Genomic DNA, 27,564 nt, shown 5'->3' on the forward strand with positions numbered 1-27,564 from the left:
CTTCCTTTCTCTGCCAGAGATTGTCATTCTCTTTATTATTTCCACCCTCTAACCTTCCTTTCTTCCTGAGTACCCTCTTTCCTCTAGGTTTTTGCAGAGGATATGCTGGGCACACTGAAGGCCCTCAAAATCAAGATTGAGAAGAAGGAGTTGGCCAATGGGCAGTGCCAGATGGTGGCCAATATAACAATCCTATATCTGAAAAGAATGGTGAGGAGCCCTTGCCTCTGGGCTGGGGGAAAGGAAAGAAAGGACCCTGGGTCTGAGCCCAGGAGTTCTCTTTTGGTGGGTGATGACATTTGGACCCAATTGGGACATGGGATATAAGCACCTCAAGTCTCTAAACAGTGTGATCAAGCCCATATCTTGCACCCTGAGTGCACCTCAACAAATGTGACCTAGGCAGAATGGAAGACCCAGTAATGGAGGGAAGGGGTGAGCAAAGGAGCTGAGACAGACAATGGGAAGGATTTGTGCTATTGGCTTCAGCACTTGCCTAGATCCTCAGCCTGAGTCCACCACTTCCTTCTGGTAGTCACCTTTGTTATTGTGACTCAACTAGTTGTCCCACTCAATTTTCTAACCTATATAAATCCATTCACCAGTGTGCTGGCCCACCTCCACACTGAATGTTCATGCGATCAACTTGTCTATCTACCCACATAGTTTTGTGGTTCCTTTCCTGATGCTGGCTTAATCTGCCATCTTATTTTCTTGGTTAACTACTACCTGGGAGGTATCCTCCTTCCAGTTAACCTGCCTTCCCTTGGCACAGTTGTCTTGTGACCTAGACCTCTGACCTCCCAGGGACTTGCAGAAGTTGCTTCCACCACTTTCATCCACCCGCCTGATGGTTCACTCACAGCTACAGGGGACACTCTGTGCTTTGGAACCGCCAGTCCCCACCCACCCTCACCCCAACACACAAGCCAGAGACATTGTAGGCTGAGAACTTGTCCCTTCTTGTCTTCTCATCCCCTTGCACACTCAAGGAAGCTCTTGCCCTCCAGCACCGGGAAGGTGAATGTTGGATGGGTGGGGTTGAGGTGAGTGAGCTCCTGCCTTCTTGAGAGAAGAGAATCACTTATTGATGAAAGCTGATTCTCAGAAGCCTGGGGACTCATCTTGGGGATGAGCCTGGGAACAGCTAGTCCTTCTCTTTCCAGAAGCCACAGGGAGAACTGGAGGATGCATGTACATCACTCCTCCTGGCTCTGGGGTCACACAGCATAGAAATCATCGTCCATATGCTGTTGTATGACATCAAGGATGACAGAATGCCCACAAGGAGCCTGCTGCTGGCACTGGAGCAACTCAGTCTGTGCCCAGGTCTGGACCCTGTGATGGGAGAGTGTGTGAGAAGAGGATCAGGCAGTAGGAGAGGGGTCACCGTATGGAGTCTTGATTCTCCTAATTCTTCTCATGGGACAGCTCCACCAGCCTTCAGAAGAGTCTCACTGAAGGGTCCAGGGAATCACTGAGATGCAGAGCTGCCTGGGCTGGTCCAGGTCGTGTAGGAGAAGGAGGGAAACAGGTATTCCTTTGTGACAGTGCCACTCTGAGCCAAGACTGAGTAGCACGAAAGTTTGGGGTGTGCCTAGGGGGGAGTCCATGGTCTGCTTGGACTGGAATGCAGAGTTCTGTGGGGGAAGTCACAGTGACTCCTCTGCCAGCACTTGGGGACAGACTGCATGCAGGAATGAAGATAAGAGGGAGGAGGTGTTGAGATGGGTCCTGGGTTTCTGGCCTTCTCTGTTGGGAGGACATCGTGTCTCTCCCTGAGTGAGGGAATCGAGGAGAAAGGGGGCAGGAGGATGATGCCTTCAGTTTTGGACAGGAGGGGTTGGGGTCGCCTGGGACAGCCAGGGGGAGCTACCCATCGCCGTGGTGGATCTCAGATGGAGGTGGACGTCTAGACTTGGGAACCACGGTATTTTCCCTGTCTGTGACATGGGGATGAAAACGTCCCCTCAAAGCCTTAGTGAGAGGATCAGTGAGATCACATGTGCGAGGGTGGCACAAAGCCAGCACTCACATGGCGAGTTATTATGATGGTGACAGCCATGCTGCGTGGAAGCCCGTGGCTAAGGCAGGCTGTGAGAAGGTGGACAGAGTAGAACCCCGTCTGATGCTCCACTAGTTCTTGCTTCCTAACTAGGCAAAACCTTCCCTTAATCTACTTGGAGGACAAAAGATTCCAAGTCCCAGGGGCACCTCGTCCCATCCTGAAGGCCTGTGCCCTGGGCCACTTATTGCCATCCCCATTGTCACCATGCTGCCTCCTCCTGCTGCAGTCTTCATGGTGACCCCTCCCATGGGAAGAAGACACCATCTGGTGGCCAACACCTGGTGCCGCATCTCTGCCCTGAGCATCCTTTAGCTGCGTGCTCAGCTCCCCTGTGCACGGAGCTCCAGGCACACTTGGCTGACAAAGAGGCCAGAGCACCTGGCAGGAGGCGGCGGGGCTTGAGTTAAAGGCTGATCCTGGCAGGGGCCAGCCCATCCCCGAGCTTCCCTTTGCTCTCCTGCCTCCTGCCAGGTTGTTGATTCCCACATCTGCCTTTGGAGCCCCAACCTTCAGACCCGTCAGCCACTGATGTGTCCTGTCCCTGCATCTCACATGGCACACCCAGAACTCTCCTTGTTCTCTCCCCCACCCCTGACAGTCCCCCTGTACCCCACCCCCATGATCAGAGCTCCTGCTGTGCCCTGTCCTCCTAGACCAGAGTCACTGGCGCTGTTTGGAGTCTTCCCTTTGGCATCTCCCCTCCTCTCTCTGAGGCGTCTGGTCCTGGGGAGAACGCACCTCGGGTGTGTGCTTCTCTTCCGTTCCCCCTCAGCCCTCCCCTGGGTTCCTGATGCGAGTCAGTGTTCTCTCCGCTGAGCCGACGACTCGCACCCCCAAGGTTACCACATCTGTCACTCTGATTTTCATCATCTGGAATCACTTGCTTTTTAAATCTGCTCTTGCACAGATGTTTGCTTCTCCATCTGGATTTCACACAGTTCAGGCCCCAGAGCCAAAATCCCCTCCATGTCTTTTCTTGCCCTTTCCTCCCCCGGTCTGAGTCTCTGGTTCTGGAAGCACAGCAGGGGCCAGCTCACCCTCAGCTGTGTGGTGGGGCGGGGGCTGTCCTTGTTATAGGGCATCGCTGTGGCAAAATGCTCCCCAGAAGATGGTGGTGTCCAGCCAAGAGGGGGCTCCGGACAGCGAGAGCAAGTCCTTTGACCCCACTAGGTAAGCCTCACCTCCAGGTGGTGGAGAAATGCAACGAGTCGATTCCTGAGAGCCCCGGACAACTAGACGCTGATCTCTTAGGGACGCAGGAAGAGAAGGGTGGGACATGGTGTGGGGCTGCAGCACTGTGCACTGGAATAGTCTCTCCGGTTCTCGGATTGCTCATTACTCCTTTCATCCTGTGCACTCTTCTACTGACTTATACCCCGCCTCGTCCCCATGTTCATAATTCTACGTGTGAAGAGGTTCAGTTAGATGGTAGATGACAGCGCCAAGACTGTGTCACCCTCTTCACTCAGGGTTGGCCATTTGAATCAGCCTGTTGGCCTCTGCCTTGACTTCCTCACTAGCTGCCCCATCTTGTGCAAGTCCCTACTGGAATTCAGTTTTCTCACCTGTGACATGGGAGTTGGAATCCTAAATAGGTGGTTAACATACTTTTTGTTAACCTCAGCACATTTTATTCCAATGAAATCTGAAATGAAAATGCAAACTAATGAAACCAAGGGAGGAGAGACACTGTGGTTAGGTGGGTGTGGCGGTGAAGTGTGAGACAGAATTTGGGAACCCCCAGGGAAGTGTCTTTCGGAGGACTCTGTGGTTGGGGGAGGGCCAGGGTAAAGGGGTGAGTGGACAGGCAATTGGAGACGGGGCCATGAAGTCATGACCTCTTGTCAGCTGCAGAGCAGAACCAGCTACCAGGTCTGAGAACTGTCTCCAACTTGTCAGCACAGGAATGCGCCCCAGGGCGTAACGCATTGTCCATCTTTTTGTTTTTGGTTTTTTTTTTTTTCTTTTCATGAACTCAGTTGTGCCCTGAAGGTTGTCAAGTTGATATTGGCAGCAGTGGTCGGGGCAGTGGTGTCCCATGCAGATGACCTCCACTTCTGGGAGCTTCTTTCCAGCTCCACATCTTTCCATACTTGGGTCATGGAACTGACAAGGTGGAACGACTTCCCCAGTGTCCCTGGCACCACTCTGACCTCTGACCCTAGTCTCCCAGGTCCCAGCACTCGAATATAGTAGCCTTCCACCCTCCCTCTCCCACCTCCCAGCCCTCTACACTTCCTAGTCCTCAGCCCTCATGTCTTCCCTGTCGTGTGCACGCTGGCCCTGGCCACTTCCCCCACCCCCGGCAACTGCTTGCTTCCTGTGGCCCATCCCAGAGCAATGGGAAAGATGTGCAACCCCTCCCTCCTTCATGAAATGATGGCCCTTGTGCAGAATTCCCTCCACTGCATCAATGAGGGTCGGAAAATCCTGGCCAGGGCCATCTATGCGCAGGTGAGAGCTGGGGAGATCCCAGCAGCTGTAGCCGTCCCCTTCCTGTAGCTGAGGGACCGACTATTTAATAGGATGTTAACTTACTTGTCCCAGGAAGGAGACAAAAGAGAATCAAGCCATCTCAAATGGGGTTCCTTTCCCTGGCATGTCAGGGGACTGGTTTAGGGAGGCCAGGATAGCTGGGAAGGGGTTAGCAGTTCTAGTCCTCCCAGAATGACTGGGCTCCAAATTCAAGTCTCACCAGCATTACCAGCCAAGCCCTTCCCTGTAGTGTCCACCCCATGTGACCAGATCTGCCACTGCTCTCCCTTACACACAGTCCTTGCCTGAGCAGGGGCCTGAGGGAGGGCTGGGTGAGCACAGGGTCCCCGTGACATCTCCTCCATCCATAACCGTGGTGTCCTGCCCTGCAGCTCCTCTGTCACCCATCGGTGGCCCAGAGCCTGATGCACAAATCTCTGGGTATTGTCACCCAGTGGGTCAATGACCGTGACATCAGCATGGTGGAAATCGGCCTGCAGGGCATCAGCAACCTGGCCCTGCACCCAGGACAGGTAAGAGTGGGGGAGGGCCCAGGGGGACCACCTGGGAGTCCCTCAAGCATTTGCTTTTCCTCCCTGGGTCCCTCAGTTGTCCCAGGGTTAGTACATCCCCCACCCTCATCCGAGGGCATCACAACATCCAGTGTTGGGCCTCGCTAGGCGAGTCTTCAAGCTGCCTGAGCCCCCTGAGCCCTCATTTCCTTGGCATGTCCAGCCCCTAGGTCTCCCACGTCTGTTTTTCTTAGGCACCACCTGTGTGCTCTAAGCCCTGTGCCCAGAGTGCTGCATGACCCCCAGGTGGTGAGTGATCTCTGCCTTCTTCCCATCAGTCAAAGGCTCTCAGGAGGCTGCTTCCGTACTTACGCGGCTTCCTGAGTGCTGAGGCGCGGGTGGCCGTGCGGGCGCTGGAGAGCCTGCAGAATATCGTGCAGCACGCGTGGGACAAGGACATCCAGGGAATGTTCTGCAGCACCTGCCAGCACCTGCATCCCCTCATCAATGATGTATGTGCCTGCAGCCCTAGGAGCCCTTGGGAACAATATGGGCTGGGGCTGAGGGTGAACCTTGGGGCTGAACTAAGGGTTGGGCTAGGCCAAGGGCCTGTGGCCCAAAGCTGAGATAATGGAGGGGCAGACGAAGGGAGACCTGGCCACAGGGAGCAGTGCACAGGACATGTCCCAAGTGCGTTCCCACTACATCCAGACGCAGCACATGCCTCCACTTACTCTGCCCTGAGAATTCCCCGGCGGAGCCACTGGACCAACAATTGCAAGCTCACACTCTGATATGAAGCCGGGTTTTTCTCTGAGGACCCAGACTCCACGTACAGAGTGGAGAGGGGAGAGAACTGATGGCTCTACCCTTCTCCCACATCACACAGGACTTTAGAATGCCAGGGTCCTTGTGGCAAGAGAAATCTGAGACTCAGAAATTTGCACTAATGGACCAATACCAACCCTCCCCATCTGTCATCCTCCTTATAGATCATGGCATCTTAGAGCAGGAGGGAACTCCATGTCCCTGAGACACATGCTGACGGTAGTCCTGTTGTGGCATTTGTAACTTTTTTGGCTTTGGAACCTTGTGCTGGAATAATTTTGATATGGGTCTCATCTCCGCTATGACCCTGGAAACTCCTGATTGGCTGGGTCAATGTCTCACTCGTCCATATTTCCATAACTTTTAAAATTCACCATGCGCACTTTTCTGGACCTAAGCAGGCCTAAAGGTAACATCTTTTCCCTCCATCCAAACAACAGAAAGATGGGAATGCTTTAATTCTGATCACACCTTCCCATGCTAGATATGAATGTCGTGTAGCATTTAATTCCACCTGCTTATTAGATCTCCTTATGAGGTCTTTATATCATCATCATGATCATCATTATTCTTATGTATACAGTCAATACTTATTTAGAATTACCCACATGTTTGCAGATCTCCTTGCTCACCTTCCCTTCTTACGGCTCTTTCCTCCCTCCTGGAGTCTGCTTTCCCTCCCTCTCGGGTTCCTTGAGTGAGGGTCTGAAACAGTAAACATTTTCAGTCTTTGTATGAAAATGTCTTTATTTTCCCTCATAATTGTCTTAAGTTGTTAGTAGTTTACAATGTAAACATCATGATATTTCTCGAATGTGGTCCCTTTCTTTTGTAGCGTTGGTTTTCCTCAATGTTTGTGGGTCCATTTTTAGGCTAGAGGTTCTCGGGGGCCCTCTGTGGAAGCAACGCCCATCACTGCAGCCCGACTTCAGGGATCGTGGGGAGCATCCCGGGATAAGTGGACAGTCGGATGTGCCAATAGCCAGTCTTTCGACTCTAGGGCTCCCTACCCTCCCTGGGGGATATGAGACACCCAGGGTACTGTCCCCTCTCTCTGGTGTAGACACCACACTCCCTGCTCTGCTGGGGTGTTCCGTGCCCCTGCTCCTTGGTCATTGATAAGGGGGATATCAGGAGGGAGAAACCGAAGGAGGTGGCTGACTATACCCCCAAACCACCAGCTGTTGCCTTCCCGGGATCATCCCTCCCTCCCTGTGTTCACAGCCCCTAAACTTACGGCACCCCTGGAACCGCTGCCACCTCCTGCAGTAGTATTTTCTTGTCCACACCCTGGGCTATAATTTCTACCTTAATTCCGATTGTGTCTACTGTTCACCTTTCAGGGATACCCTAGTCCTCTGGAGGGGAATGGAAAACCCCTATCTAATATTTCAAGTCTATTATGAATTGTAAAAACACATTTGCACTCTTTCTGCTAGGGATGGGATGACTGCAGCAATGCTCAAGTGCCCGTTGTGAGCTACTGTGCATGGGACATTATTCTCTTTGTTTTTGTCATTAAAGTACTAATAAGGAATCATCTGTTTAGCCATCATACTGTAACATGCACATCCCACTGGCTGGAAAGTCTCCCTCTGTGTTCAGGAACCGTCTGTCTTGTGCTGCTGTGCCTCTGTCACTTGGCGCTGAGCCTAGCTGGGGTTAGGTGCTCAAGAAATATTAGTTCAACTAATATATAGCTTCCTCCTGAAAGTGTACAAAGCTTTGCTCTTTGTGGTCATTATGAATTCACATAGGCTAATATAGACTTCAACAGTTTTATTTACTGCATAACTAGGGTAAAAATATGCATTTTTTAAAATGTGGCATGCTTGAGCTAAATCCTTAGAAGGATGAAAGCTACGAGCTGTTGATATGGTCCATGGCAGCATTCAAGCTCTGGTGCTGGTTTCCCTGGCACTGTGCCTTCATGAACTGACTTCTCGGCTCTGGGGATCTAAAGAGAGTCCCTTGGAGACACAGGCAGCGTGGTCTCCACAGGCAGGACGCGGCGCGGCCAGTGCGCTCTGGACAGCCTCGCTGAGATGGGGATGGAAGGAAGCCTGGCCAGGCAGGGCCAGGGAAACCATGGCCTCCTCATCTCCATTTTGTGCTCCCTGGCAGGAGAGGGAGCCAGTGAGGATCTCAGCCACCTCTGCCCTGGGCCACATGCTGAGCCGGGACAGCAAATACAAGCCTGGAGCCACCATGAAAAGGGAACTGTATACATTTCTGCTCCTGTTGCTGCTGAACATGCAGGAGGGAAACAGCGAGATGGTCAAGGTACACCGGTTGTCTCTGTCCTGCCAACCCCAGGCCCGCTTGATGTCCCCTTTGTGCCAGAGCAGAGCCCCTTCCCTTCGGCTCTTTGTTAGGAGCCTGGCTGTGGCTGTGTGCTCTACCGCCACCTCTGGCATCGTCCTCTGGGCTGGCCCTGAGCACTGTCACCCTCTTTGTGATGTGGGCTCCCACTCAGCCCCTGGCCTGGGCAGTCCTAAGAGTGGGCTTGAGGGGTTCCCTCTCTCCACCCACAGGCCTGTGGAGGGGCCCTTGCTGAATGGGCAGAGCTGACTGGCTGGGCGTCTCTGACCCACAGCTTGCGGCTCACCACCCTCAGTGACCCCCCCGCAGGTGTTACAGGACACATGCGCGTACCTGGTGAGCGAGAGTCTCAACGTTCATCCCGGGGACAGAACAGTGGGCTCAGTGGATAGAGGGGGCAGGTGACAGATATGTTCCTTCAGTTCCCTGATTCTCATTCTTTAGCATCAGCTGCCTCTAAGGACCCTCACCTGGCCCTGGTTCTCTGTGTTTGAACCTCAAGGCATCCCGATCCCTTCCTCAGAGGCTAGGGCCACCGTGCCGGGTTACTGGAGGGACAGAGGACAGAGGTCTTCTGGTTAGAGGGGCGGGAAGCCCTGCGGGCGGGAGACGTGGGGCTGAGGCTCCTGCAGTCAGGAACCGGCCAGAGGGCAGGAATCCCGGGTGAAAAGTAGCCATTTAAGGGCCAAGCAAGCAGGTGAGGAGGTGACACAGTAATCCCCACGTTATGAATCCCTCCCACAGGTAGAGCCCTGGACACAGCACTTTACAGCCATTTCCCACTGACGCCTCGCAATTACCTGAGGGCGGCTGGGCGGGTTTCCCTCAACTCTCCAGACACAAGAGTGAAGCCAGGAAGTGTCAGGGCCGGTACTGACACCTGGGTCTCCGGCTGCACAGCTGTTGTGTCGTCTCTGCTGTCAGGGGCAGGGACAGCCTTGTCCCTGTGAACGTCCTGCTGAGTCTGTGCTGCTGCTGGGCTGGGAGGGGCTGGGGTCAGCCTGCAGGTCGCGCAGTCATGCCTGGAGACGGACTGCTGCTGCTGTGCTCAGGGTGGGGTGTGGCTGTTAGAAGGTCTTTAGTAGAGTCCCCAGTGGCCCCCTCTCCCTGTCAGCACCACTCTTTTTGGCTCCACAGGTCCATGAGGGCGAATACCAGCTGGTGGGGCAGTGACTGTCCCAGAGCCTTGAGTTCCTGGAGAGCCCGCAGACCTCCCTCAGGCAGCTGCCCTCAATTTCATAGGTAAGGCGGGGGCTCCTGGTGACTCCTCCCTCCTCTCTGCAGCAGGGGGACCCTTCGTGACCTTCCACTAAAGGCCAGGTCATGGCATGATGACGCAGGTCACCTCCTGTCCCAGCATTGACCTGATGAGGGAGGTTGACCTGTGGCCAGGCCTCCAATTCTGCTTTGGACAGGCTCAGGGGAGGGAGAGGAAGCTGCGTGTCCTTACCCCAGCTCCATGGGGGTCTCCCCACTGTCTGGGCTCTGCTTGGTGGGGCCAACAGCCATAAGCATTGGAAATGGGAAAAAATATATTGCTTTAACTGGGGTCCTATAGGCGTTCCAAAATATTTTTATTTGAATTACAGTAGTATTGAGTGTTAATATTAGAAAACTAAAAAAATCTGATTTGCAAAAAGAAGAAAATAAAGAATGCCACAATTTCACCATTTGGATGTAAGCACTGCTACTATTCTGGAGTTTTTCCTAAGACTATACCACACACACACACACACACACACACACGTGTCTACATGAGCACTTTGTAACACTGTGGTTTGGTGTACTGTTTCTCTACCCTTGCTGGATCACAAATATATACCAGGATATATTCTTCAACATTATTGTTAATGACTACATGTTATTAAATCCATTTTTATGGCTGGATTTATGAGACAATTTATTAAATCAGATCATAATGTTGAATATATACGCAGACTGTGTGGTTTCTTATTTTTATAAGCAGGGATGTAGTGGTTAGGTCTCTGCATGACATCATGATTATTTTGTTAAGGTAAATTTCAAGTAGAATTGCTGGGCCCAAAGGATATGCACAATTTTAAGGCTCCTGAAGCTTATTGCCAAATGCTCTCTACAGTGGTTGACTCATGTCCTACTCCCACACTGCTGTACATGAGCATCCATTTCTGCAGACATCTGCCAACCCTGGATAGTGTCTTAAAAATCATTTCCAATTCAATAGGTGAAAATAGTTGTTTTGATTGTTAATATTTGTTGTCAGCAGTGAGGTTCAATCTTTTCCTTTTGTTGTCAATGTGTATTTCCTTTTTTCTAATTAATAGCCTTGTGCCCTTTACCCATCTTCCTATGGGTGTGGGAGCTCCATGCAGGTTAGCATCCTGGGCCCATGCTCTACTTGTCACGTGCTCACAACAATGTTTGGGTCACAGCCACTCTGAGCTTTGTTATTTTACTAATACGCTGCTGTCTAGGCTGCAAGTCATCTCTGAGACACACTCCCTGCTCGGACTTCTTTAAACATTTCCTTATTGACTACTGAATGTGGGAAAGGGGCAGCCCAAAGGTCTGGGAGCTCTGGCACGATTGTATGTGTGTCTTGTCTTTAGGATGCACACTGAGAAACATTGACATGAGCCGGGTCCGTGAGGAGGACGTGCAGGTGATCAGGACTGGTGAGTCTGGGCCTGGTGCCTGGGCTGAGTCAGAGAGAATGGAGGGTGGGGACATTTCCCAAGGACATGATTTATACTTTTATTTTTACCAAGATTGACGTAATATTGAAAAGTAGAAAATGAAGAAAGGTAGTAGGAAGAGACACATTTTTCCATTGTCCCACTCATCAGAGAAAACACTGCTAATATTTGGGGATAGATCCTGTCAGTTAGTGAACACTTACCGTGTGCTGTAGGAGCTTACACTGCGATGGTGCTCAAGACAGACACAGTCCCCGCCCCTAAAAATCTTGTAGTTTTTTGTTTTTATTATGTTAAACTCCTTTAAACACTAATTTATGTTTATAGGAGAAAGATACAAATAAAGTCTTTTTGTAAAAAAAAAAAAGAGGCATTATCAGTAAATGTATAGTCCGATTTACGCGCCCTGCCATGTCTTACCCGTCTCCCCTCCCCCACCTGTTCGCTGTAGACTTTCGTATTCTTTTTCTGTGTATACATTCTGTACATGTGTGAGCAGTTTCTGAAACTTGCTCTTTTCCCCACTATTAGGTGGGTATTTAGGGAACCCAGATCTACTGCATTCCCTAAATTGCAGCGTAATCTTCCATGCTATTGATATACTATCGTTCATTAATCATCTTCCGTGTTCATGAACATTTAAGGTGTTACCAATGTTTTGCTATTAAAATACCAGCACCTTGGCTCAATTATGTGACAGATGTTCACAGGCTTTGTCGTCGTTCCTACTTCAGTTAATTTCTTCACAGATAGTACAATATCTTTGATCAGACTAAATTGCTCACATATAGACATATATTTTCTCCTTGAGGGTAGGGGACCTATAGTTTACTTTATGTATCTCATAATGTTATGTAAATACTGTGTACTCAATAAATAATGATTGAATGAATAAATTTGTTTAACTTTACAAAAAAAAAAAAACAAAAACACCACCACCAGAAGCATTCTTATCTATGTCCCTTTATATATATATACAGATATATACATATATCTGAAAAAGTTTCTACAGGCTACATACCAAACCATAAACTGTTGTCATGCATATTAAGCTTAACAGAGTGTAAAGTAAAACCACACTTTAAACTTCCCTCTTGTCTTGACATTCATTCCAACCCCTGTCCTCTCCAACTTATAGGCTTTTGTTCACTGGTATTTTAGTTCCATTTGTTAACTCAGAATTGAGATGCTATGATTGTTGCTGTTCTTATATACAAATGCTCTAGACTTACATACATCCCTCAATATCCTGTTGTGTGTTTCTGAATATCCTTTGGGGACCATTTGTCTTCATCCTGGAGAATATATTTTAGAAGATTCTTCGGTGCTGGTATCTTGAGGTGCGCTCTCTTGGATTTTGTTTGTAATGATGTTATCTTACTCTCATTCTTTTTTTCATTTTTTATGTAAGTAGATTTATGGGGTATAAGTGGTTTCTTGCTTACACGGGTGAATTGTACAGTGGCAAAGTCAGGGCTTTCAGTGTACCAGTCACCCAAATTGTAGCCTTGTACTAGATAGGCAGTTTTTGATCCCTCACCATCTTCCCACTCTCCCCACTTAGTCTCCAGAGTCCCTTAGAGCACTGTGTGTGACCAGGTATACCCATCATTAAGCTCCCACTTGTAAGGGAATATTGGCAATATTTCTTTTTCCATGCTTGAGACACTTCCCTTAGGATTATGACTTCCAGTTCCATCCAAGTTGCTGTGAATGACATCCTCCCATTCTGTGTTATGGCTGAGTAGTATTCTATCGGGAGGGGTGTGTGTGTGTGTATATTGTTGTTATCCCCTCATTGGTTGATGGGCACTTAGGTTGATTCCATATCTTTGCAATCGTGAATTGTGCCACAGTAAACACAGAGTATGTGTGTCTTTTTGATATAATGTCTTCTTTTGCTTTGGGTACATACCCAGTAGTGGGATTGCTGGACTGAATGGTAGGTCTACTTTTAATTCTTTGAGGGTTCTCCATACTGCTTCCTATAGAGCTTGTACTAATTTACCTTTTGGTCAACAGTGAATGCGAATTCCCCTTTCCCACATCCACACCAACATCTATTGTTATTTGACTTTTTAATAATGACCATTGTGCCAGGAGTAAGGTGGTCTCTCATTGTGGTTTTAATTTGCATTTCCCTGATGCCTAGCATTTCCCTGATGTTGAGCATTTTTTAACATTTTCCTTGGCCATTTTTTTCTCTTCTTCTGAAAAATATATGTTCATATAATTTGCCCAGTTTTTAATGGGGTTATTTGGGGGTTTTGTTTTGCTCATTTGTTTAAATTCTCTTTAGATTCTGGGCATGAGTCCTTTGTTGAATGCAGAGTGTGCAAATATTATCTCCCATTATTAAGGCCGTCTACTCTGTGGATTATGTCTTTGGCTGTGTAAAACTTTTGTAGTTTAATTAAGTCCCCTTTATTTATTTTTGTTTTGGTTTCATTTGCTTTTGGGTCTTAGTCACAAATTCTTTGCCAAGCCAGTATCTGGAAGAATTTTTTCTAAGTTTCCTTCTGGAAAGTTTTGGGTGTCAGGTCTTCCATATAAGTCTTTAATGCATTTTGAGTTAATTTTTAGGTATGGTGAAAGGTAGGAATCAAGTTTTATTCTTCTACACATGGCTCTCCAATTTTCCCAGGATTATTTGTTGAATAGGGCATCTTTTCCCCAGTGTATGTTTCTATCTTCTTTGTCAAAGATCAGTTGATTGTAGGCATATGGTTATATTTCTGGGTTCTCTAATCTCTTCCGTTGATTTATGTACCTGATTTTATACTGGTACCATTCTGTTTCGGTTACTATAGCCTTGTAGCATGATTTGAAATTAGGTAATGTGTTACTTCCAGATTTGTAATTTTTTTTTTTTTAGTATTGCTTTGGCTATTCAAGCTCTTTTTGGATTCATGTGAAACTTATGATTGTTTTTTCTAATTATGTGAAAAGTGACATTGGTATTTTGATGGGAATTGCATTGAGTCTGTAGAACACTTATGGCAGTATGGATTTTTAACGAGATTGTTTTTTCCAATCCATAAGCATGGGATGTTTTTCCATTTGTTTGTGTCATCCAGAATTTCTTTCATCAGTGTTCCATAGTTCTCCTTGTAGAGATCATTTGCCTCTCTGGTTAACTATATTCCTAGGTACTTTATTTTATTTTATTTTTTTGCAGCTATTTGGAAATGGTATTGAGGTCTTGATTTGATTCTCACATTGGCTGTTTTTAGAATACAGAAATGCTATTGACTTGTATACATAAATTTTGTCATCTGAGACTTTACTGAATTTATTTATCAATTCTAGGAGTCTTTTGGTGGAGTCTTCAGGGTTTTCTAGATACAAAAAGATACCATTGGCAACTAGGGATAGTTTGATCTCTTCTTTTCTGGCCTGGATGTCTTTTATTTCTTTCTCTTGCCTGATTGCTTTGGCTAGGACTTCCCATATGATCTTGAATAGAAGTGGTGAAAGCGGAACCCTTGTATTGATCCAGTTTGTAGAGGGAATGCCTTTGAAATTTACCCCATTCAGTGTGAGGTTGGCTGCGGGTCTGTCATATATGCCTTTTACTATTTTGAAGAATGTTCCTTCTATGCCTAGTTTGTTAAGGTTTTTTATCATGAAGGGGTCCTGGACTTTATTGATTGCTTTTTCCAAGATCCATTGTGATGATCATATGGTTTTGTTTTTAATTCTGTTTATGTGGTGAGCCACATTTATTGATTTGTATATATTCAAGCATCATTGCATCCCTGAGATGAAACCCACTTGATCATAGTGAATTATTTTTTTGCTGTGCTGTTAGATTCAATTCACCAGTATTTTGTTGAGTATTTTTTTTTTTTTTGAGACAGAGTCTTGCTTTGTTGCCCAGACTAGAGTGAGTGCTGTGGTGTCAGCCTAGCTCACAGCAACCTCAAATTCCTGGGCTTAAGGGATCCTACTGCCTCAGCCTCCCAGGTAGCTGGGACTACAGGCATGCGCCACCATGCCCGGCTAATTTCTTTTTCTATATATATTTTAGTTGGCCAGATAATTTCTTTCTATTTTTAGTAGAGACGGGGTCTGGCTCTTGCTCAGGCTGGTCTCGAACTCCTGACCTTGAGCAATCCACCCGCTTCGGCCTCCCAGAGTGCTAGGATTACAGGCGTGAGCCACCGCGCCCGGCCTGTTGAGTATTTTTAAAGCTATCTTGAGGGATATTGGTCTGTAGTGTTTTGTTGTTGTTGTTGTATCCTTTCCTGGCTTTGGTATCAGTGTGATACTGGCTTTGTACAAAGAGTTAGGGAGGACTCCCTCCTTCTCAATATCTGAAATACTTTCAGTAGGATAGGTACCAGTTCTTCTTAGTAGGTCTGGTAGAATTCATCTGTGAATCCATATAGTACTGGGTATTTTTTTCTTGGGATTTTAAAAATTATTATTATTATTACTGATTCAATCTCTCTACTTGATATTGATCTGTTAAGGATTTGTATTTCTTCCTGATTGAAGCTTTGGAAAATTTTTGAAAATTTATCTATTTCCTCTGCATTTTCTAGTTTGTGCAAAGAGATGTTTGTCCTAGTTTTGGAGGATCTTTTGTATTTCTACGGTATAAGCTGTAATGCCTCCTGTTTCATTTATGACTGGGCTTATTTAAATTTTCTTCTTTAACTGTATAATCTAGCTAGTGGTCACTCAATTTGTTTAGCTTTTCAGAGATACAATTTTTCCTTTCATTGATCCGTGTGTGTGTGTGTGTGTGTGTGTGTGTGTGTGTGTAAAATTCATTTAATTTTGCTCTGATGTTTTTTCTCTCTTGTCTTCTGCTGGCTTTCTGTTGAGTTTGTTCTTGTTTTTCTAGTTCTCTAAGGTGTGACATTAGGTTGTTAACTTGAGATACTCCTGTCTTTTTGATGTGGTTGTTTAGTGCTATGGATTTCCCTCTCAGCACTGCTATAGCTATATCCTAGAGATTTTGGTAGCTTATGTCACCATTGTCATTGAATTCAAAAAAGGATTTGATTTTTATCTTGATCTCGTTATTGAACTAAAGATCATTCAGCAGCTGGTTGTTCAATTTTCATGTTTGTATAGTTTTGAGATTTCTTTTTGGAATGGATTTCTTCATTGATTCCACTGTGGTCTGAGAAGACAAATGGTATGACTTCAATTTTCAATTTGCTAAGACTTGTGATGCAACATATGTTTTATCTTGGAAAGCATTCCATATATGGATGAGAAGAATGTATATTCTGGCCTTTTGTGGTAGAATGTTTTCTAAATATCTGTTAGATTCATTTGTTCTAGAGTCCCATTTAAGTCTAGGGTGTCTGTTGATTTTCTGCCTTGACAATCTGTCTAGTTTTGTCAGTGGAGTGTTGAAGTCCTCTACTATTATTATGTTGATGTTTATTTCATTTCTTAGGTCTAGTAGTATTTGTTTTATGAATCTGCAACTCTGCTGTTGGGTGCATATATGTTTAGGATTTTTATCTATTCTTGCTGAACTGATCCCTTTATCATTATACAATAGGCACCTTTGTCTTTTTTCACTGTTGTTAAAGTCTATTTTTTTTCTGATATAAGAATAGCTACTCTTGCTCACTTATGGTTTCCATGTTTTGTACCCTTTTACCTTGAGTGTATGGAACTCTTTAAGAATTAAATGGGTTTCGGCCGGGCGCGGTGGCTCACGCCTGTAATCCTAGCTCTGGGAGGCCGAGGCGGGTGGATCGCTCGAGGTCAGGAGTTCGAGACCAGCCTGAGCAAGAGTGAGACCCCGTCTCTACTAAAAAAATAGAAAGAAATTATCTGGCCAACTAAAAAATATATATACAAAAAAATTAGCCGGGCATGGTGGCTCATGCCTGTAGTCCCAGCTACTAGGGAGGCTGAGGCAGTAGGATCGCTTAAGCCCAGGAGTCTGAGGTTGCTGTGAGCTAGGCTGATGCCACGGCACTCACTCTAGCCCGGGCAACAAAGTGACACTCTGTCTCAAAAAAAAAAAAAAAAAAAAAAAAAAGAATTAAATGGGTTTCTTGGAGACAACAGATGTTTGGGGTTTTTTTTTTTCTTTTTTCTTTTTTTTTCTTTTTTTACCCAGTCCATCAATCTATATCTTTTAAGTGGGGCATTTAGAATGTTTACATTTAATGAGGTACTGTTCTGGTCATCATGTTAATTGTTACCTGCTTGCTTTGTATTCTTCCTTGTGATACTGTTTTACAGGAGCTGTGAGTTGCCACTTTTTGGTGTTTTTACACTGGTGCATACCAAACACCCTTTTGGGGGTTTTGAGCACTTTTCAGCATTTCCTGTAGGGCAGTTCCAGTGGTGACAAATCCCCTTAGAGTTTGCTTGTGTGGGTAGGATTTTATCTCTCATTCATTTATGAAACTTAGTTTCACAGAACATACAATTCTTAGCTCACAGTTATTCTGTTTAAGATTACTAAAGATGAGGCCAGGCGCGGTGATTCACACCTGTAATCCTAGCACTCTGGGAGGCCGAGGCAGGTGAATCATTTGAGCTCAGGAGTTTGAGACCAGCCTGAGCAAGAGTGAGACCCTGTCTCTACTAAAAATAGAAAGAAATGATCTGGATAGCTAAAAATATATAGAAAAAATTAGCTGGGCATGGTGGTGCCTGCCTGTAGTCCCAGCTACTCGGGAGGCTGAGGCAGGAGGATTGCTTGAGCCCAGGAATTTGAGGTTGCTGTGAGCTAGGCTGACGCCACGGCACTCCAGCCCGGGCAATAAAGTGAGAATCTGTCTCAAAAAAAACAAAAACAAAAAAGAGATTACTAAAGATGGGGTCTGGATGCAGTGGCTCATGCCTGTAATCCCAGCACTTTTGGAGGCTGAGAAGGGAGGATCACTTGATAGCAGGAGTTCAAGACCACCTGGACAACATGGTGAGCACTCAGCACTACAAAACAGCTAAAAGAAATTAGCTGCACATGGGAGCACACACCTGTACTCCTAGCTCTATCAGTGACTGGCCTTGAGAATGTGGGAACATTACTTAATCTCTATGCCAGATGAAGAGTTTCTTCATCTGTATTGCAAAGATAATAGTGCAGATCTTGAAGGTTGTTTTAAGTATTGAATAAAAATGTGCATAAAACACTGAGCTTTGCTTGGCACATAGATGTCCCATGATGCATTGGTGTCATATTGCTTAGGCTTGTGGACTAGGGCAAGGGATAGTATTGTTAGTGGCAGGTAGGGAACATCCTTATAGCTGTGGTCAAGTAAAAATGAGTTTGCTGGTTGTTTCTCAGACAGTAGCAATGCTACATCTAGAACACTGATAACTAGGCAGCAGTATCTGTTCCCTTTGGGCTCTAACCCTTGTTTCAATTTTGACCCTTGACATTTTGAATGCTTCCAGCCTCTAGAAGTCCAATGCCTTTCCATTGCACATGGAGCCACCTTGACCCTTGATAGTCTATACCTCTTAAGCCTTCTGTCCTTGTTTTCAAAACTGAGGTCTCTGCTGCATGTCCTAGACTCCTAGGTGCTCCAGAGATTTCACCTTGCCTTCCCATCACACCCTGCCTCCAAGATAGAATTCCTAAGTCCCCTGGACAAGGGGAAGCTTTTCCCAAGGAAAGTACTTCTAGTTACACTTACACCCATATCCTGTGCCCAGGAAACCCTGGGGTCAAGAAATCCTTTTTCAAATGCCTTACCTCTTTGCTGTTGGAACTGAAGCCCAGCTCATTTCTTGTGATCTAAGTATAAATTAAATCAACATGATGCTGTATTCTGATGGGTTTGAAGCATACAAGTAAAAACTTTTGTTGAGCCAAGATTCTTTCTGTTGTGTTTCTGCTCTTCATGCTAATGAATTTTCTGTCTCCGTTTACCATGTTCCCATGCTAATGTAACCCGCACCACTTTAACAACCTTCCAACATCCTCTTCCTCTTCTCTGTGGTGTTCTCCACGTAGCAGCCAGATTCTCTTTAGAGCACGGGCTCTGGATCCTGCCCTTCCCTCGCTGTAAACCCTTCAGTAGCTTCCCACTGCTCTGTGGGTCACAGGCTGGCCCTGCCTGCCCCTCCCACCCCAGCCTGCATCCCTGCCCCCTTCTCATAAGCTGCAGCCAACTGGAACTTTCTACAGCATGAATAGATCCCTCCCCCACTGGGAATGCTTCTGCCCTCAGGCTACACATGGCAGGCTCTCAGGCTTTAGATCTGAGCTCACATGTCACCTTCCCAGAGAGACATTCCTTGACTGGCCTGTCTGAAGGGGTCCCTTCCCACTTATTCTCTCTCATTAGTCCATTCAGCTTCCTTCTCTGGGCTGAATTTGTGTTTCCTCATTTTTTTTTTTCTTTTCCCCCACCCGATAACTGCTTAAGGGTAGGGACTCTGTCTCTCTTGGTCACCACTGTGTTGCCAGCACCTAGCATAGTGCCAGGTGACAGGAAGTACTCAGTAAATAGTTGCTGACTTAATTCGTGATTATTTATATTAATAACAGTGAAAAATTGCAAACAATCTAAGTATTCACTAGAAGAGGGTTCATCAAAAAAGATATGATAGAATCATGTGATTGGATTTTATGCTGGATAGAGGAATATTTTGTGGGAGAAAAAATGTTAGTGCTATTTTTGTAAATAAAAGTTTTGTCTATATTAGGTATTTGTCTATATTAGATATTTAAATATAGGTACCAAGCTATTAGCAGTGTTATCTTTGGGGGTGAGAGATTTTTCTTCCTTTCCTTTTTTAAAAAAATAATTTTTATTTTAAATATTTCCTCCGATGAGGCAAGTCTGGCTTTGATCGTGAGAAAAATGATTCTAAATGAAATCATGTGATAATGACCTGCTGTGTGAGGTGGAGAAGGCTGAGGTTGGGCCGACGGTCCTCAGGATCTGGAGTCTTAGTTGACCTCTGTCTTGTTTCAGCTCTGGAAAGCGTAGAAAACGATGGGGACCAAACTATAAAATCTTTGGCCCAAGCCATACTGGGAGAAGTTGGGAGCAATCCTGCCTCCCAGTTCCCCACTCCAAGGAAGACCATACTGGGCATCGGAATCCCACAGAGGAAGACACACCTCTTCAAATTAGTCAGAAATGACCCTCGGCAAAAGAGCTCTCGCCAACAAAGTCGAGGCTCCTTTCACAGGTGGTGCAACGGATGCATTATGGATGCTCCACCTTGAGAGGCTGCAAGAACTGAGGCACAAGAACATCTCGAGGTCCACAGAAGGCCAGGCACAGTGGCATGCACCTCAGTCCCAGCGACTCAGCAGGCTGAGGTGGGAGGATCGCTTGAAGCCAGGAGTTCCAGCTGCAGTGAACAACAGCAACGACGACAACCACGCAGAGGCCTGCTGTGGCCGCCAAGATCAAATCTGCCTCCTCAGTTTTCATCCAAAGCAGCCCCTTTCCTCAGACCAAAGATATTCTCACTGACATCTGGACAGACAAGTGGGAGAAGCTTCAGTGCCCCACTCTAAATATTCACAGTGACTCACAAACGGCTTTTAATCAGAACCAATTCTTTAGGCGGATTCTTATTGTTTTTACTTTTTTAAGAGACACAGTCTTGCTCAGTCACCCATGCTGGGGTGTGGTGGCACTACCATAGCTTAGTGCAGCCTGGAACACCTGGCCTCAAGCGATCCTCCCGCCTCAGCCACCTGAGTAGCTGGGACTCCAGGCACACGCCACCATACCCACCTAATATATTTTTCACCTTATTTTCAAGAATCCATGTCTGGCTGGTGTCAAACTCCTGGCCTCAAGTGATGCACCTGTCTCAGCCTCCTGAGTAGTTGGGATCAGGCAACACGCCCACACCAAGCTAGTTTATTTTTGACATTTTACTTTTTATACTGTTAAAATGTTTTTTCAAGCCAAATTGTCATGAGCAGCACAAGGCCAGAGATAACCAGACCTGCGTACATTTGTGTATCTCCACAATTGGAACAAAATGGTAAATATTTGTTTCTCTAAACATAGTTAATGTACAAAAGGTATAGTTAAAATATGATGTGAAAGACTAAAATGTTACACATATTTAGGACATTATGATATGAGGATGTATATATATATGTGTGTTTTTGTCCGTGGTTCCTGGCTTATACCTCCCATAGCCTTTCTACAGTCTTTTGTTATAATGTTGGGGGATTTAGGCCCTAGAAATAGGACTCTGAAAACAGAATTTCTCTTTGACCCTCTCCCATCCTCCCTTTACCTGCCCAAGACAGGACTCTAATCTGCTTGTGGGTCTCAAGACCCTCATTCCAGAGAGGGTCCTGCCCTATTCCTGGGCAGAAGGAAAGCTGCACAACGAGGCCAAGAAGAATCTTTGCACAGGGTTCGCTGGGTTTCCCACTCAGTCTAATAGGATTAGATCACATCCTTTTTGTCCGATCACATTTCTACCTGGTTGTCAATCATGCCTGTCCAAAGAAGTCTCCCCCAAAGGCCCAAAAAGACGGGGTTCAAGGAACTCCCAGGCAGTTGAACAGCTGGAGGCTTACAGGGAGGTGAGCCAGAACTCATCCACCCACATGCCAGGAGGGTGGTGCACCCAACTCCACAAAGACAGATGCTTCAGCACTGGGGACCTTTCCAGACCTCACCCCATGTATCCCTTCATCTGCCTGTTTATTGGCATCATATAAAATGGGTCCTTTGTGATAAGCCCACAGGGGTGTTTCCCTGAGTCCTGTGAGCTGCTCTAGCAAATTAATGAAGATTTACATAATATTAGCAATCAGTAACGAGAACAGAAAAAACAAAGTATCAAAAAAAGGCTTGCCAGTGAAAACTAAAGCAATGCACAATATATAGCTTGGAGATTACTAGCAGTGGAGGCAAAGAAGAACACAGAATATATAATCAGGCCTCACTGCTGAGTTGTAGAAAGCATGTGTGCATTAGCAGGAGAATTTTTCTTCCCAGTGGTGAGATTTGAGAGGAGTTTGTTAAGAGGTTCTTTGAGTTATTAAACAATTCATTGGTTGGCAGCATCTAATGCTGTGTAGTAAAAATTGCAGTGGTCCTCCACATAGGGCTGACTTCTGACCTTACCTTTGAGCCTGTTGGGGCTCAGAAACTGATGCCCCAAACTGTGGCACTTTGACAGGCTGAACTGCAGAAGCCTCCAGGTCTCTCTGACCTCACCCTCCCCACTGTCTCCCCCAAAGAAGTGGAAGTTCCTGTATCTGCCTAAGACCCAGAGCCCCTGAGGGGAACAATTGTTCTTTTTCTTCCCCTCTATAAGACTGGAACCTAAGCACATTGCCTAGACTCATTTAGAAGATAACGTTCTGCCTCTCAGACTCATTCGGATTCCAGAGAGAACCACTTAGGAGGCCCTTTCTCTTCCCCAGCCATCACTCTCCCTAGCAACCATTTATTGCCCTCAACAGAGTCCTCTTCTCCCCTCCCACAACCTGTTCTTCCAGGGTGCAGGCCCCACCCTTCCTGTTCCCTCAGGGTGGTGTAGAAGCCTCTGCGCCTCCCTGGGGGTGCGGTCTCCATTCTGAAGGAGAACGTATCCATACATCCTCTGTGTATGCACTGAAATAGATGTGTTTGCCTTTTCTCCTGTTCATCAGTCTGCCTCCGTCAGTGGTTTCCAGGGAACCTCCCAGGGCCCCAGCCTCACAATGCAAAGCCCAGGGTGTAATGTTAGGAGTTTAGCTCTCTACATATAAGCTGGCAGTCCCACTGGTCACTCCCCTGGGAAACAGCCTCGCCGTTGCCATGGGCAGCATGACTCAGGGGCTGCAGACTCAGCCAGGGAAGGAAGCTGGTTGCGAGTCTGTGGCTTTGGGAGGGAGGATGCAGGCTGTCGGCCGTGAGCAGCGAGGCTGGTCCTGCGCAGGCTGAGGGTCTGGGGACAGGAGGTGACGGCAGCCTGGAGTGAGGGCGGGGAAGCAGAGCTGCCTGTGTGGAGGGGTGGCCTGGGCAGCCGCAGAGGCTTCAGGAAGGCCTGCTGGGGGCTTCCTGCCGCAGTGTCCTTTATGGCTGCCTCCCGCTTCAGGAGGAGCAGGCGAGGACGAGAGAAGAAACCCGCAGCGGGTCCATCATGACATGCAGCTCGGGTGTGCAGCCACGCACCTGGTGAGCGTCATCTCCTGGAGGGGCCAGGCTCATGGGAAAGCAGTGTCCCGCGGCATGGGGTCTCAGAGGTCACTGGCTCAGTTGTCCTCACCCAGGAGCTGGGCAGCATGACACGAGGAGGCTCCATCAGGCCTGGGGCACCCGTGCTGAGACGGGTTCCAGAGACAGGAGGAAGAAACCGAGGGTCTCCTGCCCCTCAGCAGGGAGGGGCTGGCAGCAGGAACGGGCCCGAGCAGCTGGAGCAGCTGCAGTCTGGGGGCAGGAGCTGGGGGCAGCTCCCAAATGTGAGGGTGACGAGGAGAAAGGAACAGCTGGTGGCTGAGACAAGAGCTGCTGCTGCATCACCCCACCCCAGAGCATAGCAGGCACAGGCCTGAATGTCCCAAGGCCTGAGGCGGCAAAGGCCAGTCCCTCCAGGATCCGAGGAGGCCTGGCCGCTGGAGGGACTGCAGGGAGAGGAGCGCAGCTGCCATGACTGTGGTAGGATGATGGACCGAGGCCTCCACCTTGCGGCTGGGGTGGGGCTGCGGCAGCTCCCCCCTCTCTCCTGCTTCCCTGTCTGCAGAGCTGAGGGCCCTGGGAGGCAGGGCTGGCATCTGCCTGGGGGCATCTCTGAAGGAGCAGCACTTCCCTGTCGTGGCGCCCGTTGCAGGGACTGTCTGTCCCCTTTCTGGCCCAGACCACAAGCCTCCGATCTGTTGGCTTTTGAGGAAGGGACTTCGTCTCACTCATGTCTCAAGGACCGTCCAGGGCCTGCCTGGGGCGCCCAGTGGTTGCTCAGTGAACGTCTGCGTAGCTGACCTGAGTGTGCCGAGGGCCCACTGTGTTCTCTGCTCTCGCTCTCGCAGAGTGGGTGAGGATGAGGATGGCCTGCAGGAAGGACGTGGAATGGAGATGAGACCCCTGTCCTCAGGTGCCGCTGTGTCTGGGCCCGCGTCCCGGGCTCTCCAGCCCTGGGGAGAATGCCAGGGTCGCTCCGGCTGCTGCCCACCCTCCTGCTGAGGAAGGAGCTTCCGGCTCATGGACTCTGCGGTCTCCCAGACCCAGCCTGGTCCGTAGTCGCTCTGCTGGCAGGCTGGGCCCTGGGGAGGCCTGTCCTGGGGGCGAGGCCCAGGCTTGGTGCCGGGCACTGAGGAGCAGCCGCCGTGTGCCCAGGCCGGGGCGGTCCCTGCCTCCGCCCGTGCTGGCGGGGGATGTGGGGAGGCCGGGCAGAAGCGCCTGCCCTGCCAGTCTCGGGGCGGGGGGGGGGGGGGGGGGGGGCGCTGCTTCTCTTCTCTGCATTTCCATCTGCACGCAGCGCTGGGACGCATGTGTGGCCTGACACGTCTCAAATTTAAACATATTTGGTTTTATTCATTTAAGGCTTTTCTTTTCTGTTGAAAGAAAGTATTTTCCTTTTTTCCAAGCCTTAGAGCAGTAGAGAGAATATTCAGCTCTGGCTCCTGCTCTCCCTTTGGGGATGTGTGTGACGCAGCCCTCCCCCGATACCCACTGTCCCCAGACTGGCAGAGTCTTCCCCACGGTGAGAGTCCCCACCCAGGGAACACACACTTTCCTAAGATCCCCAAACCCTCCAAAGCAGCCGGATCAGAGGGTGAGTCCGGCTAAGGGAGGGAGTGACCTCTTGTGGGTGTTCCCTGGAACTTCTGTGGCAGCAGGAGACGGGGGAGTCCCCGGGCCCCTGGTTAGGTGAGACCTGACAAGAGATAAGGTCGTCCTCCCTCAGGTTGGTACGTCACAGTCGCTGTCCTCGTGCCCTCAGCATCTTAGGCTGTGGCTCCCCGACGTGCAGGCGCGTTAGAGTCCCCTCTGTGAAACGCTGTCTTTTCCTCGGGCAGGTCACGACTGCAGTTGGACACACTCCCAGCTGGCCACCTTGTGCATGAAGTACACAGGAGTCCCTTTGGCAAGGACATCCGGCTTGTCCCCCTCGGCTCTCGGCATGTAAATAGCAGCAAGGTGTCTTGGCCCAGCCACCATCCTGCTCTGTTCCCTGTGCCTTTGTCTTCCTTGTCCGGACCCAGAAAGACGCTGGATGTGAGGCCGGCTGCGCAGCCCTTCTCGGGCCGGAGTGGCGGTCACTGGAAGGAAAGGAAGAGGCAGGTGGGCTGGGCTGGCAGGTCCAGGCGGTCGCTTGTGTGTCATTTGGCTGCACCGTGTCTTTGCCTCTTTCCTTCCCCTGCCTTATAGGGCCTGCGGGTGAACAAAGACAGGCAGACCCTGGGTTCCGTGCAGCTTGTCCACACTGCCGTGTGCAGACGTGGAGAAGCAACACGCAGCCACCGAGCCCCCGGTGCAGCCTCAGGACGTCTGCAGAGAGCGGGGCACGGCTGGATGTGACCAAGGATCTGGGGCCACGTGGGCCAGGGACACGGGAAATAAAGACCACACGTATCTTGAATGGGAGGGACGGCAGAGCAGACCCTGCTTCCGTCCTAAAGACCCTCTCCTTAGGAAAAGGAGCTCCTGCCTTCTGGGTCAGTGTCCAGTCCCCGTCCCTGGCTTGGAGATGATTTTATCGGCTCCTTATGGAGAACACGAGGGCAAATCCCAGAGTTTCCTGATGAGACCACAGTGGGCAGCACGTGGAAGAGCTGTATCGCCCCAACCCCTGGTTTCAACACGACAAACCCACTCTCGGCCCCACACACAGCCGCCGTCCTCTGTCTCTGCTCCCTGTGCCTGTGCCACCTTCAGAGAAGAAGAGTGAAGCTGAGGGCAGACGCCAGAGGGAAGGAGGCAGGAGAAGCAGCTGCCTGCCCCTTCTACAGCCATGAGCACAGGGATGAGATCCTGGCACAGGGGACAGACAGTGAGCAGCTGGTGGCCCTTGGGAAGGAGGCCTGGGCCTGTCCCTGTTGCGGTAGCTGGGCTGCCATTCCGGCAGCCTGGGTGAGGACTCTGGAGGTTTGGGAAGGAACTCTTGGTTCTGAGGCCTAGGCCATGGGGGATTCCTCCTGATGCTATAATTTGGGGGGATGCCACCCCCGGTGGTTAGACTGGCGGCTGCACCACATGCAAATGGCACCAAACCCATTCGCCCCAGTGCTGGGTTGGAGGAGGCCGTGGATGGATCCCTTGGTGGCCCTGGGCTGCAGGGCCAACTGTTATGGGGACAGCAGATAGCAGCCAGGAAAGAGTGTGCATTCTTCACGAAACCGCAGTCAGAGGATGGCAGAAACTGAGAAGAGTGCGACAAGTGTGCCACAGAGCACGGCTGCATTTCCAAATGGCTTTTCAATCTCTACCCCTACCTGTGGCACCAGACAATACTGTCTTCTTTGACCTCCCGTGTCCTTCGCCTGGCCACACTTTGACAGGGCCCAGGAATGTGCAGCTGGGGGCTGCTGGCGGGCTCAGGTCTGAAAACCCCCTGGTGTGTCATGGCCTGAGGTTGCAGGTCCTTGGGGAGACTCCTAGAGGTTGTAGGATGGGGGATTCCGCTCTGGGGCGGGTGATGTGCCAAAGGGCAGGGGAGCGAGGAAGGGCCCAGATGTGCTGCTGGGCCTCAGTGTCGCTGCTGTGGTGCGGACTGAGAGACGCTCATGTCAGAGGTGCCTGCGGGAGGATTTGTGGGTGAAATGCGTGATATCTTGAATTTGTTTTAAAATCCTCTGTCAAAAAATGTGGAAGAGTTAGATGATACAATATTAATAAAAATACTAATAAAAATGGTTAGAGCTTGGTCGTGGCTAGAGGGAGTTTGTTACACTGTTGATTCTACTTTTGTGCACATTTAAAAATAATGAACAATGAAAAATTAAACAAATATTTTTTAAAAATTGCTGCCTCTCCTGCTGCCTGTCCCCCCAGCATTCCTGTCACCGCACTGGGGTGTCTCTCCTTCCCTGGGAGCATCACTGGGGTTTCACCATCTCTGTGTTCCCAGTGCCCAGCCTGGGGGCCGGCACAGGGTAGGTGCTCAGTAACTGAATTGGGGAAAAAGGTGGACAGCTGTGTCAAGGGTGGGCGTCCCTCCTGGCCACCGTGACCAAGAGCCCCACAGCTGGAGCTGCCCAGCGAGCAGGGCTTGGTGGGGTGGGCAGATGGAGGATGGTACAGTACCTGGGCAGATCTGAACCCAGGAACCTTCTGACCGGGACCAGTGTGTGTGCCGGGTGCTCACCTGCTCCCAGCTCTCTCCCCCTGCCCAAGGTCTTGCTCCTCTCAGGCTGCTGTGCTCTCACTTTTCCCAGCGTCTAAACCTCTTAGGAAAGGACTAGGACGGTGTGAGTGACCAGTCACACTTAACCCTGCCCCTGGAGGTTTTTGCATTTAAATAAGGGACAAGGCCTATGTTAAGGGGATGGGCTTAATTGGTGGCACTGTAGACTCTGACCAGTTGTCAGGGACGTCTGGGGAATGAGAAGGTATCCCTGGCCCTGAAGTTATGTCCATTCCCAACCATACGCTGCACTTGCACATTGTGTCCTCCCTCAACTAGAACCAGAGGTGGCCGAGATGAACAACTAAGGCAAGAACCACATCCTCACTCCCGTGTTCCCCAGGGATCGTGGGTGCGGAGGGGGACAGGTAGAAGGGCCACATTTCACCCCTCGATTCAGCACTTCAACTTGATTTCTGCTCCACTCGACCCA

The 27,564-nt window shown here is 49.0% G+C and overlaps 1 protein-coding gene across 2 annotated transcripts; it reads left to right on the top strand.

Annotated features, from left to right (window-relative positions):
* Window positions 1-26,651, top strand: LOC123650299. 2 transcript variants are annotated; one of them, XM_045569010.1, is made up of 12 exons: window positions 1-210; window positions 1,167-1,534; window positions 3,146-3,238; window positions 4,048-4,182; window positions 4,405-4,522; window positions 4,936-5,076; window positions 5,394-5,567; window positions 8,008-8,166; window positions 9,343-9,447; window positions 10,794-10,859; window positions 19,793-20,825; window positions 24,805-26,651. In XM_045569010.1, exons 3-9 carry the CDS (start codon window positions 3,177-3,179, stop codon window positions 9,376-9,378), a joined length of 825 nt encoding a protein of 274 aa, XP_045424966.1. In that variant the 5' UTR covers window positions 1-210; window positions 1,167-1,534; window positions 3,146-3,176; the 3' UTR covers window positions 9,379-9,447; window positions 10,794-10,859; window positions 19,793-20,825; window positions 24,805-26,651. The 2 variants fall into 2 exon arrangements, with proteins under 2 accessions (XP_045424966.1, XP_045424967.1); XM_045569011.1 differs by lacking the exon at window positions 10,794-10,859.
* The last annotated feature ends 913 nt before the right edge of the window (window positions 26,652-27,564 follow it).

This window comes from Lemur catta, chromosome 14 (genome assembly GCF_020740605.2).
Source record: "Lemur catta isolate mLemCat1 chromosome 14, mLemCat1.pri, whole genome shotgun sequence".
NCBI classification, from domain to species: domain Eukaryota; kingdom Metazoa; phylum Chordata; class Mammalia; order Primates; family Lemuridae; genus Lemur; species Lemur catta.

Excerpts from the sequence above, each read along its gene's own strand:
- LOC123650299 (XM_045569010.1), top strand. The coding sequence starts at position 3,177 with ATGGTGGTGTCCAGCCAAGAGGGGGCTCCGGACAGCGAGAGCAAGTCC. Across the intron at positions 4,523-4,935 it reads CCAGGGCCATCTATGCGCAG|CTCCTCTGTCACCCATCGGT; the intron begins GTGAGAGCTGGG and ends CCTGCCCTGCAG. Across the intron at positions 5,077-5,393 it reads TGGCCCTGCACCCAGGACAG|TCAAAGGCTCTCAGGAGGCT; the intron begins GTAAGAGTGGGG and ends TCTTCCCATCAG.